Source organism: Camponotus vicinus, unplaced genomic scaffold (genome assembly GCF_025532165.1).
Source record: "Camponotus vicinus isolate PSW18456_S1 unplaced genomic scaffold, iyCamVici1.0 SCAF_11, whole genome shotgun sequence".
NCBI classification, from domain to species: Eukaryota; Metazoa; Arthropoda; class Insecta; order Hymenoptera; family Formicidae; genus Camponotus; species Camponotus vicinus.
In genome coordinates this window covers 11,829,646-11,847,793 of record NW_028141947.1, presented here as the reverse complement: position 1 = coordinate 11,847,793, position 18,148 = coordinate 11,829,646, and the positions used below count along the sequence as shown (strand labels likewise).

Here is an 18,148-nt window from a genome sequence, read left to right as displayed (position 1 = left end):
ATTTCACAGTGACAATTTAATCACTACCGCGAAAATAAATAATTTCATACATAAGTAATAAATAAATTTTACTCACCTCATAGTTGATCTACTGTAACTCGAGCCAAGTCTTCTCTTTTGTTCATCTATAGTTACTCCTTTATGACACTTGCACAACAGACTCACTCGTAAAAACATGATTAATATGTACGACTGTTCGCATACTAATTATCAGAATATCATTAATCGCATGGCATTATTTTTATTTTATAATTTATATCACTTTATATATCTCAAATATAATATCGAAATATATCTAGATATATTTTGGTATTATATTATCTAATACGTATTAGATATTGTATTTATTAAACAATAGATTAAAGCACTACTTTATTTTGTATCGATTTGTTGTATATGATTTATTAATAACCGGAAATGATATGTGACATAATAAAATTAATTAAGATTGATTTGAGAATACACAATCAATATTACATTTCAAACATTTAAGTTCCGCAAAATAAATGTATCACTAATAAATAGTTATTACATCACAATTTCCGATTAATTAAATTATTTGATTTATCCAATGATTGATATATTACTCCGTTACAAAATGATGAAAAAAACTCTACTTAAATTGACGAAAAATTTTCAGTTCACACTGTTCCGATAAAAAATTCTTGTATGAATCCCTCGTTGCATGAACTAATTAATCGCATAAACTTTAATTATGATAATAATAAGAGATGATCGCATCGCGTTTGTTTCTATTACTTGTCGCGATCGTAGTTCGAGAAATAATACGACACTCGTGTCTATTCATTTGACCCTCACCGCGTGAATGACAATAATAGCGAAGTGTAAACAATAGCGCGCTATACATCGTCAAGGCAAAATATTGTACGTCACATTATTCATTGCTATGTGAAATATTCCACGTCCTATTAAATAAACGTATTTTCAAAAAATATTTTCAAAATATTTTCTTGAATTTTTTAAAGTAAGTATTAAATATATATTTAATTTCAAATATATTTGTAAGAATAATTGCTTGAAAACATCGTATTAAAATAATTATTATTAATTTTATTATTATTCTTACATTATTATTATATTAAATTTGATTATATTATTTGATCATTATACTTTTTTATATTATTATTATTATTACATTAACGCTTAAGATTGCACGATTTGTCATATATATTCATCTCTAACAAATATAAATTTTGAATGCAATAACAATATAATTTTACATTCAATCATTTCGAATGATATATTTTAACGAATGGTTTATCCATTTATAATTAAAGTAATAAAGAAATGTAAAATCTCTAAGTTTATATTTCGACTTTTTTGGTTATTTTTGCCGTACTATGACGTATAGCGCGCTAATGTTTACATACGATCACCTTGTTGTCATTCGTGCGGCGAGACTCAAGCAGGAAAGAGAGGCTCAAAATCACTCCGTCTATCATCGTATATGTAAAACATGTAAGTAGAAGAACATTATAAAATAATTTTCGTTAAATATACAAAAAATTTTCTCTTTCTCTCAGATTATATCGATTACATCTATTTTAAGAATACTATTAGTCCGAGTATTAATGAGATACGACGTATTCTAAGTTAAATGTAATATATGCAGATATGCGGTTTATCTGCTTGTTTGCTACGCATGATTTGGCACGATCGAGTATCTCTTGATAGACATTGAGATTCGTTGTGCGAAAAAAGATCATCGCTAGATTCGTGTGAAAACGAATTCGCTTCCCATTGGTTCCATCGCGTGTTTTTTTTATTCATCAAGAGGAACGAAAGTAATTACAAGATGGGACAATTAGACTCATTAGGACAATTGGACTTGATGCATTTTTCTGCAGATGTCTTTAGTCTTCCATCCCCCGGGACGCGAAATTAATGATAACTATAAATGACGATGAGGGATGTTCAAATTGCATTTAATTTTGAATAAAATGCATCAAGTAATTTGATTAAATGAGATCGAGTAATAGTGTAGAGTGTCTCATGGCTGCCGCTGAATCCAAATCAATGAACAAAGTAGTCCGAGTCAATGGCTGCGTTCAGCAGGAAAAACTGCTTTGCAACTGTTGTAAAATTCGTGAATCTGATTGATGTATGCTCTTAGATTCAGTCAAAATTAAGAGCATACACCAATCAGGCTCACGCATTTTACAACAGTTGCAAAGCAGCTTTCTCTGCTGAACGCAGCCAATGACTGAGTAGCGAAGTAATCATATAGCTCAACATTTTCCACGCATCTCTTAACTTGATTCTTAACGATAAAGCTTTAAAGAATTATAATATACACGGAGAAAATTTTACAGTACAAATTACATGAAAAATAATTCCCTTTTGCAATCTTTATTGTAAAGCTGGAACAATAACATTGAGATATTTATTATACTATAAAAAATTCTAAATTATGTATTTGTTTTATTATTTATTAACGATTATGTATTTTTTGTGCATTAAAATATTTGAATAATAATAATGCGCATTTGTAAAATATATACATACATACAATAATATTGGATTAAAAAAAAATATCCTACATATAATTTTCTCTTATATTAGTATATTCCACAATTAAAAAAAATTATATTGTATATAATTTTTATTACACTTGTGCGTAATATTTTTTCCGTGTGACAATCATAATACTTAGTATATAAATCGGTTTCATATTTTGCGAAAGAGATCTTTACGCGCTGCCAAAGGACGGCATTTATTTAAAGCAAAATTACATTTTGCGTTTTACTCTCTCATGAACTGCAGCATTATTTCTCTCTTTCTCTCTCAAATAAATATTCACGTTGCGATTATACTATGCAATGTGGGATGATGGCATACCAGCTTGATTTTAGTCGGCGGCTAACGGTCTTTTTCGAAGATCGAACGAGCGTGTGAGTGCACCTTGATCCGCGCCGAAGGTGTCTGATTTCAGCATCCGCTCTTATAGCTCGCGGCATAGACGCGATGAGAATGGGGCCTCTCTTCGAAATGTTCTCTCTTCTCCTGGGCCAGAAAGCCCAGGTTTGCGATCGAGGGTCGTCGACGACTCTTATGCGTCGCGTTCGATATTTCGTCTCTTCGGATATGATTTCTCGAGTGATTCATTACGCGGAGTGAAGGGGTTAAACGATTACTATTCTTTAATCTAGTGTTTAATCGAGAGTAATACGTAACGGTACGTTGACGAAGAGGTCAGAATGACTTGGCGCTCTCTCGTTCTCTCTCTTACTCTCTGGCAAAGTAGCACATTCTCAGCTACCATCGAGATACATTGAGTCATTTATTATAAAAGATACGTCTATTATCTCGGGATCAATATCGTGAAATGCAATGACTTACAAAATTGTGATTGTATACTCTAAAAATTTTAAAAATGTTATAAAATTTAATTAATAAAAAATATAAAATTTAATTTTTCTTTAAGCGCGAAATTTAGCGGAAACATTGGTTGATTTTGTTCATCTCATTTATGGAAATGAATTTTATGAGTTTTTCTTTGAATAATTAAAAAAAGAAATGAAATAATTAACAAACACATATACACAATATAAAAACATGAGATTACAGGATGTAACGAAGTAGATAATAATGTAGATAGAATGTAATGGATAAAACATGTATTTTCAAATTTATAAATACTTGGATTAAGAGAGTCAACGTTAGTCTAATTAATTCTGAAATTTAAGAAAAATATCAAGAAAGAGAGTTGATATACATTTCATATATATATGTATACCATTTTTTACTATACTAACAAGATATTAATAATGCATGAGCTACTTTAGTGGTATTATTATTGGAAAGAACGTAACATCGTGAAATAAGACATCGATGTTTTTAGAACCTTTAAAAAATAAAAAATGTATATATATTTTTTCATTATTAAATAATTTTTAATTAACTCTGATCGTATCGTATAAATAATGAAAATAAATAAAATATGCCATAAAATTCTTAAATTTATAAACTGGACTTAGAGAATCAATCATATAGTATTACTTACCGTTCCAAAACTTTCAATTGATAAAGTGACAATTTTGCCAGCAGTTAATTTGCAAGGTGATATAGTTCTGTTCATGATTAAAAGAAATATCTTGCGACATCTTCCCGAAGTGTAATACCATTTTCCTCTGCAACTATAATAGAAAACGAGATTTTTATCAGTTTAAGTAAAATAAAAAATTAGCGAATCAAATTTGTATTCTTACATCGATTCGTATGGAACAATACTATAGTCCAACAAAAATTGAGCTTGCCAAAATTGCAGAAAAAGATGAGTGAGTTGGGCAATGTAGATTGCAAGAGGTGCTGCAATATCTCTCGCATTGCTTAAATTCATTACTACCTGTAATAGAAATTTAATTGCTTTCGAGATGTTTTCGAATTGCCTTTGATTTTCAAATTAGTTCTTGTTTTTACAAGTATATATCATACTTCGGAAATTATGTATAAAATATAAATATTATCTTTATCAAACATTGATTGTAATTGAGGACATTATAAAATTGCAAAATTTTTGCTTACAGGACATATATTTATAGTAAAGTATAATTAAAAAAAGAAATTAGTACATACTTGTATACCACATATACTGCCACAAATCATATTTAAACTAATGCTAATCAGGAAGATATTTGTAAACGTAGATTCGATTAATTCCGCGAATCTGCAAAATCGCGAATCAGAACGTTATTGCAGGCAACATGAAAATATCGATAAAGCAGCTATTATATGTAGTACAAATATCTCTTCTAAAATATAAAGAAAATCTAAAATAGAATAGATATTTTTTATTAATACGTACTGTATTGCGTGAAGATGCCTACGCAAACAGTTAAATGCTTTATGGTAATTAACATCTTCCATTTTATCTAGTTTCATATGAAAATTAGCGTCACTATTTTTTCCGATATCCTCTAACATATATCTGAAAACAAAAATATTAGTGCAAAAATCTTAGTCTTATATTTTAATTTTTAATCGTCATTTGACTGAATCCTCCTTGTGATCCTAATATTCTTACCCAACAATTGAAAACATTCCGCAGACATGCTGGATTAAAGTATAATATAAGGTGTCAACTGCGAGCGTACTAAATACGTGAGCGAACACGCCTAGATAACAATGAATCGTTATAGGATAAAAATATTGATCTAATTTCTCGCTATACTCGACTTGAAATGGCAATTTTGATATTCCCGATATGGACGATTTCGTTGCGTTCGCGATATTGTCCTCTAATAACGTCAGAACGATTGGTTTGAGCAAATAAAAGAATGCTGTCATATGCATAAAAACTAAAAAAAAATATATGTGTGTGTTATACGAGCAGATTTTCATTGATGCTTATTATTTATGATTTAAAAAAAAGAAAATGTCTATTTTAAAAATTAAGCAAAAATGATTTTTTTTGTATTTTTTGCAAATTTTAAGGCTTAAAATAAATTTAAAAAAATTCGAAAAATTACACATGATGTAATACAAAATGCACGTAGGCTCGCTTTTACATATGTTCAAAACATGCACAGTTTGCTATATATTTTCAATTTCTATAACGTACCTACGTAAAATGTTGTTATATATCGTCCATATTCGCAGTGGCGAGCGAGAATAGTCCTTTCCACATCTGTATTTAATGATAGCCAATCATCTTCTATCATTTTAAGGCAAGATTTGATCTATATAAATTGTGCGTGCACAGTTTCCATCGCATCAATAATTTTTGTACAATGGATTACATTGTATTCGTATATAATGATTGCTTACATGTTTGCTGTTCAACATCGTGCCCGCTATCTTACAGCTGAATATTATGCTAATCAGTACGGCTGGCACACTCTCGAAAATGTCATTGAGATCCGTTGCAGTTAATACGTACATTAACTATATCAAATTTATAATATTATTGAACATATTGAGAGATTTTTATCGACAAAGGAAAAAAAATGATTCAATGAATTGGTAAAATAAATAATCTGTCATCCTTTCGCAATTTTTAAGATTAAACATACATACCTGAGGTATCATAATACTAAAGCAGAACGTAAACATCGGAACGAAGCACATACATCTGTTGCGCAGCCTGTCATACGGCCATATTCCCGATATAGTCATGTATACCTTAGGAATAATATAGTACCGACTATTCCAAATGTCTTTTTTGTCGAACATTTTGTGAAATACTAGTATTACGGATTATCAGCGATTCCTTGTGTATGCTCATCATTCGGTGAATTATAGGAGCTTAGTTATCGATTTCTCTTAACGCGGTAAAGACAACGTAATAATTCAATAAGATAATACATGTGCAATTACTTGAATCCTTTCTCTTTCACATTTTCAGTTCTTTCATCATTTCTCCTTTATCATAATAATAGGGTATATTATCTTCCGGGTCGTTCTTTGAACGCGAAATAATGAACGCTTTTGTGTGTGTTCGTTTCATGTTGAGGGAAACACAAGTATGTTTCTTTTCAACAATTCAGAAGAAGCAAAGATCGCCAACGCAAGCACACGAGATTAATATAGAATATCGAATATATCATAATTTTATTAAACTTTACGATTTATGGGAGCGACAGAGAGAGATATATCGGATTTGAGTCCAGTTAATGATGTGAACAGTGCGAACAAGGAATTTTATATAGATAAATTCGGTTTTATAAACTTGTTTTTTGAAAGAAGTACAACGGAAATTTTCTAGTATATTCCAGGAGCGTTTACTCCTAAATGATGGTACCGTCGTTGGAAGGAATGGCATTGGTATGAAAATTAGAAATTAATACGAGTAATATATAACAAATTATTTCTCTTCAATAAATAATTGAATTTATTTAAGCAACTGAATTCAAATTATTGCTCTGTCTTAAAGTAATTAGTCAAATTTATGAGAAATGAATTACTTAGCTATTCTTTAGTGTTTAATCGAGAGTAATACGTAACGGTACGTTAGCGTAGAGGTCAGAATGACTTGGCGCTCTCTCTTTCTCTCTCTTACTCTTTAGCGAAGTAGCACATTCTGAGCTACCATCAAGATACATTGAATCAGTTAAAAGCTACATCAATTAAATCGGGATCAGTATCGCGAAATGCAATGACTTACAAAATTATGATTTATTGTGTATTCTGAAAATTTCAAAAAATTTTAAAATTTGAAATAAAAAATGTAAAATTTTAAATAATTTTTAAATAACTCTGATCAATGTATCATATAAATAATGAAAACAAGTAAAATATGCCATGAAATTTTTAAATTTATAAACTGGACTTGAGAATCAATCATATAGTAATACTTATCGTACCAAAACTTTCAATTGATAAAGTCACAATTTTTTCAGCAGTTAATTTGCAAGATGATATAGTTCTGTTCATGATTAAAAGAAATATCTTGCGACATCTTCCTGAAGTGTAATATCACTTTCCTCTGCAACTATCATACAAAACGAGATTTTTATCAGTTTAAATAAAATAAAAAACTAGCGAATCAAATCTGTATTCTACATCGATTCGTATATAAATACTAGTGTTGCGGATCATCAACGATTCCTTGTAAATTTGTGTCATTCGGTGAATTGTAGGAGCTTGGTTATCGATTTCTCTTAACGTGGCAAAGACAACGTAATAATTTATTAAGATAATACATGTGCAATTACTTGTACCTGAACCCTCTCTCTTTCGCATTTTCAGTCCTTTCATCATTTCCCTTTTATCGTAATAATAGGGTATATTATCTTGCGAATCATTTGAATGCAAATTAATGAACGCTTTTATACGTGTGTATATCTTCATCTCATTAAGGAAACACAAATATGTTTCTTTTTAACAATTCGAAAGAAGCAAAGATCGCAAGAACACGAGATTTATATAGAAAATATCGAATAATATATTATAATTTTATTAAACTTTACGATTTATGAGAGCGAGAGAGATATATAGGATTTGAGGGCAGTTAATGATGTGGATAGTGTGAACTGCAAATTTTATAAATATAAATTTCATTTTATAAACTTGATTTTTGAATGAGGTACAACAGAAATTTTTTAGTTTACTGTAGGAGCATTTTACTCCTAAATGATGGCCACCGTCACTGGTAGGAATTGGCATTGGTAATAGTAGAAATTAATGAGTTAATATGTAACGAATTATTTATCTTCAATAAATTATTGAATTTATTATAATCATTTAAGCAACTGAATTAAAATTATTGCTTTGTCTTAAAGTGATTGGTATTAGTCGATATGAAAAATGAATTCTCAGAAATTTTTGTATGTGTTATAGGAATAATTTCAGACAAAGATTGTTATAAAAATATTACAAACGCGACAGTGTGGATAGAATCGTGATATCGAATAAAATTTTACGCGTATTTGGGCTTACGTATATGTGTATATTTTACACTTATATGTATGTATTTTGTATATATGTGTATTTATATATGGTGCGCTATACGGAAAGAGGCTGTGGGAAAGATAGCGCCTACTATGCGAGATCTCCCGTTGCCGTTTCACTATCGTGTTTACGAGAATGCTCACTTGGCGGCTTTAGATCCCCCCCGGCCAACCTTCGTCCTCCTTTATCACTAGCCTGGGCCACGCGAGATTAGCCAACAGACATAGATTTTGCAGCCCCCTGATTCCGATCCAAATTCGATTATTTTAAATTCGATTGATCGACGAAATGTTTATATGGATGTTCCTATTTTTCGTATCCTTAATCATTTTCGCACATATCAGTAAAATTTTTCAAGACAAACATTTCGAAAATTAAGTAGACTGAATTTAATTCAATTATTTTTTTAATTATATTAAAAAATTGTATTTATTTCAGGATGGAAACTTTTCAAGAAGCCGGTGTTCAAATGTTGAAGGAATTTAGAGCCTTATTGCAGCACTCGCCATTACCACTTTCTGGTACTCGTCTACTTCAGCTTTTGGCGCTTAATATGTTCGCTATCGAGACTACGCAGCTGAAAGGTGAGTTGAAATTTATTTTTCTTTTAACATCAAAGAAATAATTTCGTTTATATATATATATATATATATATATATATATATATATATATATATATATATATAAATCAAATTTGTGAGATATTTTGTCTATCATTGAGATGACTAGATTATTAAGATCAATTGTAATAGATTTTGGAAACTAAAAAAAATCGACGAAACTTTCGATTAATTAATCAAAACATATCTATAAAGAAAAATATATCTAAAAATAGATAAAAATAGATTTTCTTACAAAAATATATCATAGTTTTTTGAAAAAATATATTTCAGACAATCTTTATAAATTTGGAATAAAAATTTTAGTCGGATATCAAAATTTACATAAAATCACATTAGTTATTTTTCTAGATATTATATATTTTTAAATATATTTACTAAATATATCTATTTTTAGATATATTTTTTTATAGATATATCTTTTTCATATAAAATTACATTTATATTCTCTATTTTTATCGAGATAATTTATGATGTATGATTAGTTTGTGTGTGAAATGATATATATATATATATATATATATATATATATATATATATATAGCTTTACATATTTGTTTAGACAGTGTCGTTCTCTTGATTGTCAGATAATTTTCGCGATTTTAATTATGGAAGAGCACATTTCTGACGGAATAAAATCAACCGACTAACGAGCCGGTTGTACTCGTTTTACAGTAACGTTAATTCCTTTCGCGAGCTTTTCATTTTAAAATGGACTATACGTTAGAAAACGAGATACCGAACCGGTAACCATTTAAAATTTGCATTTTGCATGCTTATATTATGCATGAATGCATGTATAAATTCTATTGATCTGGATAAAGTTGCAAATATTTCTAGCGCAGCTTAAATCTAGAAAGTTTCCTTTTTACATGGAATTGATTTTCACATTTGCGTTGGAAATTTTGCTTTTAAATTTTCCATGCAAAATGCTTAAATTTTCCATGCAAATTTCAAGATAAAGTACATTTATTTTGATTAGAATTGACGTGAAGAACACAAGATTAATTAAATAATTAGATAATAAACCTAATGTGGTCAATTGTGTAATTAAGGTTGAAAAAGTTTTTTGCTGTCAAAGTTAATCTCTGTCACGGTCGAGATACATTTTATCGAGATGACTCGTTCTTCCGCTTTAGCTTGTCATCGACAAGCAACCGTGGTATGACGGTATATCCGGTTCGGGTAGATGTATCTTGACTCTCGACAATGACTCATGGCTGCCTGCTGGTCCGAGAGAGCACACCATAACAGCAACGAGTATTCCCCGAGAGTTTTTGCGCTTGCATGCAGGTGCTAGCCCTATATAATTATCACTAATTTCTATACGAGAGCGAAACTCCGCTCCAGGTTTCGCTTTTCTCAGAATGGACCTTAGCCTGAGTCATCAAGGCGTTTCTTTTCTTGCTGTTCTATTTCCGAGGTGAAACTACCCGCTCGAATCCTTTGCACCTGCTCGGGCGTTTCTTTGCCCTTTTGCTTTAACTACATAAGTTGCGTCCTTAGATGACTGGTATATCTTATTTCGCAGTGGTAACGAGAATTTAATAATGTCATTTTCGAGAAATTTGTACAAGCTGATCTCTTAGTTGCGTTTATAAAAGAAAAAAAATTTATATTCGCATTTTAATGCGTGATATTTATTAATTATTCCTTTAAATTACTATCATCATTACTACGTTTTTTTAGTCTTTTATTTTTTTATAATATTTTATGGCACTAACATACGACATATGTAATATATTTTGATCGTTGATGAATTCGTACGTTATATAGATATCAAATAATTTAAATTATTATTAATAATAGAGGAAATATTGATGCTATCGGATCAATAATTTTAAAATCTATCCAGTATTAATAATAGAGGAATGGTAGAGATGTTACTATGCCAAAGAAGAGTCGGCTTAAAACGAGCATGAGCCGATATTACGGGATTTTAGTACCTGAATCTTTAAGCAGGCGTTACCATCACGTGCGAGCTATACCTGGCGCGACTTGTCGTAATATTGCACGTGCGTTAATCTGCAGTGGCTTCGTCGTATAAGTTTTCGCGGTTGAATTCTTCAGTTGGCACGATAACGGTCATACTCTCAAAGTTTTTCCGCGGACACGAGAATAGACTGTATTCAATTTTATGTCAATTTATCTCGATCAAAAGAAAACAGTTTTTGCGAAATTTTTAAACCCTCTTCTCTCTTTTGGCATCGAGTATTTATTTTAGTGCACAAATATTAAAATTTTTCATCGAAATATTTTTCGAAAATTTGATATCTGAGATTTGATCGATAAAGTTAGTTTATTCTTCTGCGTATATCTGTCTATTAAGAATTTTTTCGCGGATATAATCTTGTCCTCGGTGTAGTGATGATTCTCCATCAGCCAGCCAGTAATTGAAATCGTAAACACTGTCGGTAATGGACCATTGAGTTTATGCAACCGTGTCGACATTGTCTGCGGTTGTCGGTCGAGGAACGTCAGGTCCCGCCTTCATCATCTTTAAACCGCCGCGACACATCCCTGTGGTTTGCTCCCCCAAATCGGCTTTCTCTTTGCGTATCAACGCTATGGATCTCGAAAGTAGCATATGGTATACTGTCTGTGACGTCTTATTTTAATATACTTGGAAAGCATTTTTTTCTTGCTTTCTTATAACAATTAATTTTTTTATTGCTTTAGCCTGTGCTTATTTGATGCTTATTCTTTTTAATGTAATTATTATTGAAGCTTGAAGGCATAAGACACCGATTAATCGGAATTATGTGAAGAAAATTTATTTAAATTTTGGAAAATCTTTTCGGATTGAAACGTCTTTCAGCGATAGCACAAGTATTATCTAATCGGTTGCTAAGATGCGTATCGAGGAAGCTGATGGCGATCTGCGGGATCATTTCATGCACAGCACGACTGTACGCATGTACGGGGAACGAATACAGAGCCCGAGAACCCCGAGGCTACCGAGGAATCGCATAACGCCAAGGCTGAGAGAGAAAGAGAGAGAGAGAGAGATGTCCCTAATGTCTATAATCTTGGATCATCTGCATCCGAACTGCATCCGATCTAGCTTGTGGCTTTGCGTACCTTAAATCTAACCACATTCTACTACTACCTGCCGCAGAACCCTATCAAGTATGGGATACTCGTTCCCTTTTTCTCCCGCCACGTATATTGATGCATTATTAAATTGTTTCATTGTTTTATCTTCTCTTTTTCTTCTTTTCCATCTTTCGCGTTTGATTGCTCTCGTGCTCCGTTTCTCGTTGTAATATAAACAAAATTTTGAGCATTCAGACGATACATTTTATTTTGTAAAAATTAAAACAAGAGGGATATATTTTCTAATATTTTCATTAATATTAAATTTTAAGAGCTGTTTGGTTTAGATTTAATATCCAAGTAAAATAATAAATACGTAAAAGTCAAATTTCACGAACAAAATTAATTGGTATCGGACAAGCTCTTAAATTATCTCGATTTTCCTGGTTTCTCTTTAAAAATAGTCTTCGAAATTTATAAGATTATTTGGTAGAGGACGAGTCTCGTATTACAATGTAAAGTACACGGAGAACGAGAGTAGACTACCACGCGGACTTGTGATTCCCGATAAAGAAAGTGTCGCGATACACGCTGGATAAGTGCGTGTCCGAATCCGAAGTTATTTCGACCCGATCGGAGAGAGAGCCTCGCGGACCTGCAATCGCGGGGAAGGGAGTCGTTTCTCGGAAAGCCGAGCCGGGCGAAGGGTGAGGGAGGGAGGGGCTCGTTGGCATAAATTATCGAAAAGTACAGCCCTCGAAAAATCCAGCTCTCCTCTCGTGTGCGCGTACTCGCCTCTTCGAAATTGCCTCCCTAAAATATGAGAATTATTGCCCGTGGCTTTGTTCCGTCTCGCTCGCGCCTCTTGGGTTACTTTCTTATTTTGCAAAAGCTTCCTTCCTTTCTGCGACGGGATCCACGTACTCATCGGCGAGAGAGAAAGAGAGAGAGAGAGAGTCTCGCATCTCGTTGCTTGATCGCGCACGAATGCAAGTGCCGTTTGTTTTGATTTTTTATCTCGCCGAGGAGAAATCATCTCTCCTCGTGCCAATTCGTAAATCAGCTGGTAAAAAACGAGTCTTTCAGTATCTTCCTTTTTTTCCTTGCTGAGCCCTTCTCACGCGCGGTGCGTGCGCGCGATTCTTTCGCGTGGCCAGTCGCGGTTCATTGACCTTTGAACTTTCTAACCGGCCAGACGCGGTGTCCGAATATTGTCCTGTCATTGCGCCTGGATATGGGTCCTCTGACGCGATGCGACGAGACGCGATCCTGCGGTCCAAATTAATCCAGTCTCGAGACTCGCTGAATAGTAGTATTATTATTCAGATTTGAATATGGCATTTGCCTGTCAAATATTCCCTGTCATGTTAGTAAGAGAGAAAGACAATGTCGTTCTTCTCTTCAATCGATTTATCATACGTAAAACAATAGTAATAAAATTATATACCTCATGTATATTAGTTGTAATATTCATACAGTTTTTCTTTACATTTTTTTTCATTTTTAAATCCTGGATTGCTAAATATTTTTCCCTGCTTTTTTATTTAACTCAGAAAATAATTCGAAAAAAGAATTATAAATGAATCAGATATACATGATACAGTCCAAATTTCTTCTAACTTTTTGTTCCTCCAAGGGAAAAGAAAGATCTATGTGTAGATCAAACGTCAGAATTATTCGAAAAAAATATCGAGTACCTTCACCGAAAGCTTTAATTTGATTTTAATATCTATATGCAAAATACGCGAAGGATAAAATTATCTGTAATATCATATATCTTTGATAAATCATCGGTTTTTTAACATTGCTATTATACACTGCTTCCAAGCAAATGCGAACCTTTACTTAAGAAGTACCTCCGGTTTCTTTGGCGAATTCTCAGCGCGGAGACGATTTCAAGACGATCTCCATATTTCTACTTAAGGATTAGCGCGGAGCTGTTTTGCAAGTTTTTGCGAGTTTATTTCCCGCAAATAATTTATAGCCTGGTAAGGACGATTAGAGCAGCAGAGAGAGAAGATCCGCTAATCTGCTCAAGAACGAGAAAACGCGCGTAAACGCATCACACTGCCGGTCTTTCACTATGCGTCTTTCTAAAGTTGCGTTTAAAACGACTTCCGGCTTGATGGTGAAAACATTCATTTCTTTGCATAATTAATGGTAATATTTTAATTAGTAGTAATATTTCGTCACAATATTTGAATATATTATGCATTTTACGCGTAAATATAGTATTCTTTGTCAGTTGCTTCGTCTTACTTATAGAATTAATACAATTTTGCCGAAAAAAGAATAATAAGGATAATAAAGGATAAGAAATCTTGCTTCTCTAAGATGTGATGTATTTGTCAAATCTTCGATGTGATATGACATTTGTCGTTTTTTCACTCGACATACGGTACGAAATTCTGTTTCCTCTTGCAAAGTCGACCGTTGCCTAGACCGCGCGAATGACCGGGACGCACGCACGCACGCACATGCGAGTCCGGAGGTTGCGCATCTCTGTTCGCCCGCACGTCGGCGGAGATAGATGAGGGGCTCTATCTCCGGCGCGGAACCAGTTACGACTTGACGAGCTGTGTGTTTCGCGTAATGCCTCGCGATCTTATCGTCCTATTAATAATAAACCGCGAACGGCGTTACACGTCGCGAGATGCCCGCCGCCGGGTCGCCGGGTGCTTATCGTGGCCGTTGCTTACGCATTCGTAATCGGTTGGCCGCATTTCTTGATTCTTTTCTCGATTCTTTAGGTATTATAAGAGAGCGAATTGAATTATTCATACGCCAGTCCTACGCGTACGAATATTGAAACGTTAGGAATTTTTCTCAAATATCCAGATGATGTGGCTTTAGTCCTTGAATGACGTAGATGAGATTGAATCTCCGTTTGTCAGTTTGACCGCGCTTCTCTTTGTGGATATTGAATTATTCATGTAATGCTTTTACTATAATATGTCGCTTTTATATTGGAACTAGAGAAAGAATCTTTTTCGAAATATTTCAGTAGAGAGACCGAATTTTGGTATGTAAAAATTAGAGGACAACTAAAAGCCAAGCGCAAAAGAAGATACAAAATATTTATATCTTAATATATCAAAATATTATTATCTAAAAATTTTCCTTATTTTATACATTTTTTGAATCATCTACAACAAACATATTGATATTCCTTATCGGTTGTCATGTTTGGTAAATCTTCTTTACAGTTTTGAACATCTGTGTGACATTATAATATGAGCATTTTTCATTCCTTGTTTTTTGTTTCATTTGTGATCGTTTCCGCGGTTATCAATGCTTGCCAATTTGGATTATGTATTCTCATCATTTCTTATGGCTGGAATCGACAGGAGATTTGCAAAATAACTGATGAAGAAGATCAAGAGGCATGAATTTTCAAGTAATTTCGTTGCAGATTATCCAAAGAAAAGACCAAATTATACAAAATAATTAAAGAGAATTTTTAGATAATTTTTTGCTTACTTTTTGCATTTGATTCTTATTTTAATCTTTTTTCTTGAATTTTTATATTTATGTAGGAGTATAAAATTTTCTCGTTTCATTATCATTTTACAGTATTCGCAAAGAGTTAATATTAACGCGAGAGAGTTTGGCAACACCCGTTCTCAGTCGATCGTTCAGGAAGTTTGTCGAGCAAAGCTCGTAAAAAAAAGTGCGAATCTTCCGGGTGAATATTACAATCGGTCATATTGACTTTAGGTGAAACCTCGTGAGAATAAAATCGAGTCAAAAACCCGAATTGTCTCTTGTAAGTCTTTTATAAACCGCAAGTTTGTTTCCTTATGAATTGAGTATCACATCTCCTATATCAGAGATTTATTGTGCACGACGGGGATGATATTAATCGCAATCGGCGAGGAGGCTCGCTGGCACGCGGCCTTTAAAGGAAAATTCGCAAGCGTGGTTAATTAATTAGGCGAATAACGGTGGTTCGGAGACCCTTCCAATTAAGTACGGCGTGTGCCACGTACATTAGTTGGTTTCGCTAATTAGATATGTTGTCTCGCACGAATATCTTCTCTCTCTCTCCCATTTTTTATAAATGAAAAGAGGGAGGGATAGGGATATAAAAGCTGATGTACAAAAGTGTTCGTCCTTGCGCGCGAGCATAACATTCCTCATTCTGACGTCGTTGCGGCCAATTATGGACTTTTACAATTTTAAGCGAGTGGTTTTAGCCTCGTCTGATGGCTCGGTCGAGAGTGCCTGCTTACCGACTATCAACCTTGCAACTGGCGGTAGACCAAGTCATTAAGTGATAAACGCTCGACTCCCGCTGGCAGCCGAGACCTCTCCTCTTCGGGGGCGAACCCTCCGGGTGTACACACACTCTATACGTGTACGGGTGAATGATGGATGCGTTTCGTTGCGGCGCAAAAGTCAAAACCGGACCGCGTTTTTACGCATCTGGCGAAGATAGTTTCTAGACGAAAGAAATCCTGGCCAGAAATAAAACGAATGTATATCGAATAGTTGCGAAAACGTTCGCGTTCACCGAGATTCGCTTTCTGGGAGACGTTTTCGCGGGAGAAGATACGGCGTCCAATTTCGACCGTGGCTTCCCGCGCGATTACGCGGTTCGGTTGTAACGGACGGCGGATTAATACGATAGCAGAGGACGAGAGAACGCCCGGACACGGAGGCAGGCCAGGAATTGCATGTTATAGGTAATTGGCAATTTCTGTAACGCGATCCCGCTACCACCTGTCTGTGTCCGGCCGGGAGGAGTTTCGCTAGCGGGTGTTTGAAACTGCTGCTGTTGCTGTTGCTGCTGCTGCTACGGCAACGTATACCGCGCAAGGACGGAGAAAACGGCCGCGGCGGATCGCCATATACTCCCCTCGACACACGTAATAACGCTAACATGCTCCGACGCGCCCGTGAATTTATGTAGGCACGTCGAGTGCCTCTTTTCGAGCACCAACCGCCAACCTCGGGATACTTGCGGAGTACTTTGGAACGAGCTCCGCGGAGGAATCTCCTCGAGCTCGCGGGCACACGTGCGAGAAACGATCTTTCTCAACTATTTCGCCACCAACATCTTACGAGGACTTGGCATAATCGGTGAAAAAATATATAATCATCATATTCTTATTAAAATTTTAATCAAGACTGTCATACGCGAAAATTTAGTCTGTCTTCCAGAGGCAAATAACATTAGACCACACGTGAATGAGATATATTATTTATGTATAATATATTTTAAAACATTTTTGTGCTTAGATTCTGTCGATGATGTATCGTCATTTTATATAATTTGTTTCTGTATACAAGTTTATTTATAATTTTTAATTTTTAATTAAACCTATTGGTACATCATTAATTGCATCCAAGGCCAAAATGCATATTAAAACATGTTATTAAAATTATATATTAATAATTACATTTATAACTTTAAATATAAACTCTTAATTAATGAGTACTTTTATAGAATTAAACATATCTTATATAAAAATATGAGAAATATAATAATATTTATGATCAGAAGAGGAATCTATTATTCTCGGAATTTATTATTTTCGCTTTTTTATATAAATCATGGAGGAAAAGGTGAACATTTTCAGATAGTAGCATTATTGGAGTCCTGTATAATCTGTAACAACGGCTGTAATCCTCCCTCTCTCTGCCGATTAATCTCGTGCGCGGCGCGCAAATAGATTGACGTTCTAAAAAAAAATTTCTCGGTAATATCGGAAAAAAAACGTCATTACCGGCGAGGTCGTAATATCGAATGTGTATTGCGCGCTTTGCGCGGTTTCTTCGGAGGCGCTGAAACGCCGTCGCCGTCGCCGTCGCCGTCGCCGTCATCGCCGTCGCCGTCATCGCCGTCGCCGAGAGGGTGTCGGGAAGCTCTCTGCTTGCTGAGAGGGCTATTATTAAAATTGATGTTGCAATGGCAATAAGCAGAATTGCCGGGTATTAAATTAAATTATTTTAATGTGGCAGCGCGCGCGAGGACGCGGGGAGCGGAAAGAAGGGGGGGAGGGTTGGACGATCACTCGATTGGACGAAGAGAAACGCGGCTTATAATATCCATCGCGCGTACCGTAAGATTGAACGTACCG

At 34.0% G+C, this 18,148-nt stretch overlaps 2 protein-coding genes across 9 annotated transcripts in view; one reads left to right on the top strand and one right to left on the bottom strand.

Moving 5' to 3' along the window:
• LOC145961209 (telomerase-binding protein EST1A) overlaps positions 1-18,148 on the top strand; it is a 101,459-nt gene that overhangs the window by 25,584 nt on the left and 57,727 nt on the right. For all 8 annotated transcript variants that reach the window (XR_014435594.1, XM_083081192.1, XM_083081191.1 and 5 more), the window contains exon 17: positions 8,848-8,993. Coding sequence is in view for 7 of the 8 variants with exons in the window: in XM_083081192.1 (XP_082937318.1) it covers positions 8,848-8,993 (146 nt within the window). In the remaining variant the exon portion in view is untranslated. The remainder of the gene's footprint in view (positions 1-8,847; positions 8,994-18,148) is intronic.
• On the bottom strand, positions 3,702-6,245 carry LOC145961655 (uncharacterized). Its single transcript, XM_083082087.1, has 9 exons — positions 6,037-6,245; positions 5,788-5,904; positions 5,582-5,699; positions 5,045-5,318; positions 4,826-4,948; positions 4,597-4,687; positions 4,230-4,366; positions 4,025-4,157; positions 3,702-3,865 (listed from the first exon to the last, which is right to left on the bottom strand). Exons 1-9 carry the CDS (start codon positions 6,190-6,192, stop codon positions 3,815-3,817), a joined length of 1,200 nt encoding a protein of 399 aa, XP_082938213.1. The 5' UTR covers positions 6,193-6,245; the 3' UTR covers positions 3,702-3,814.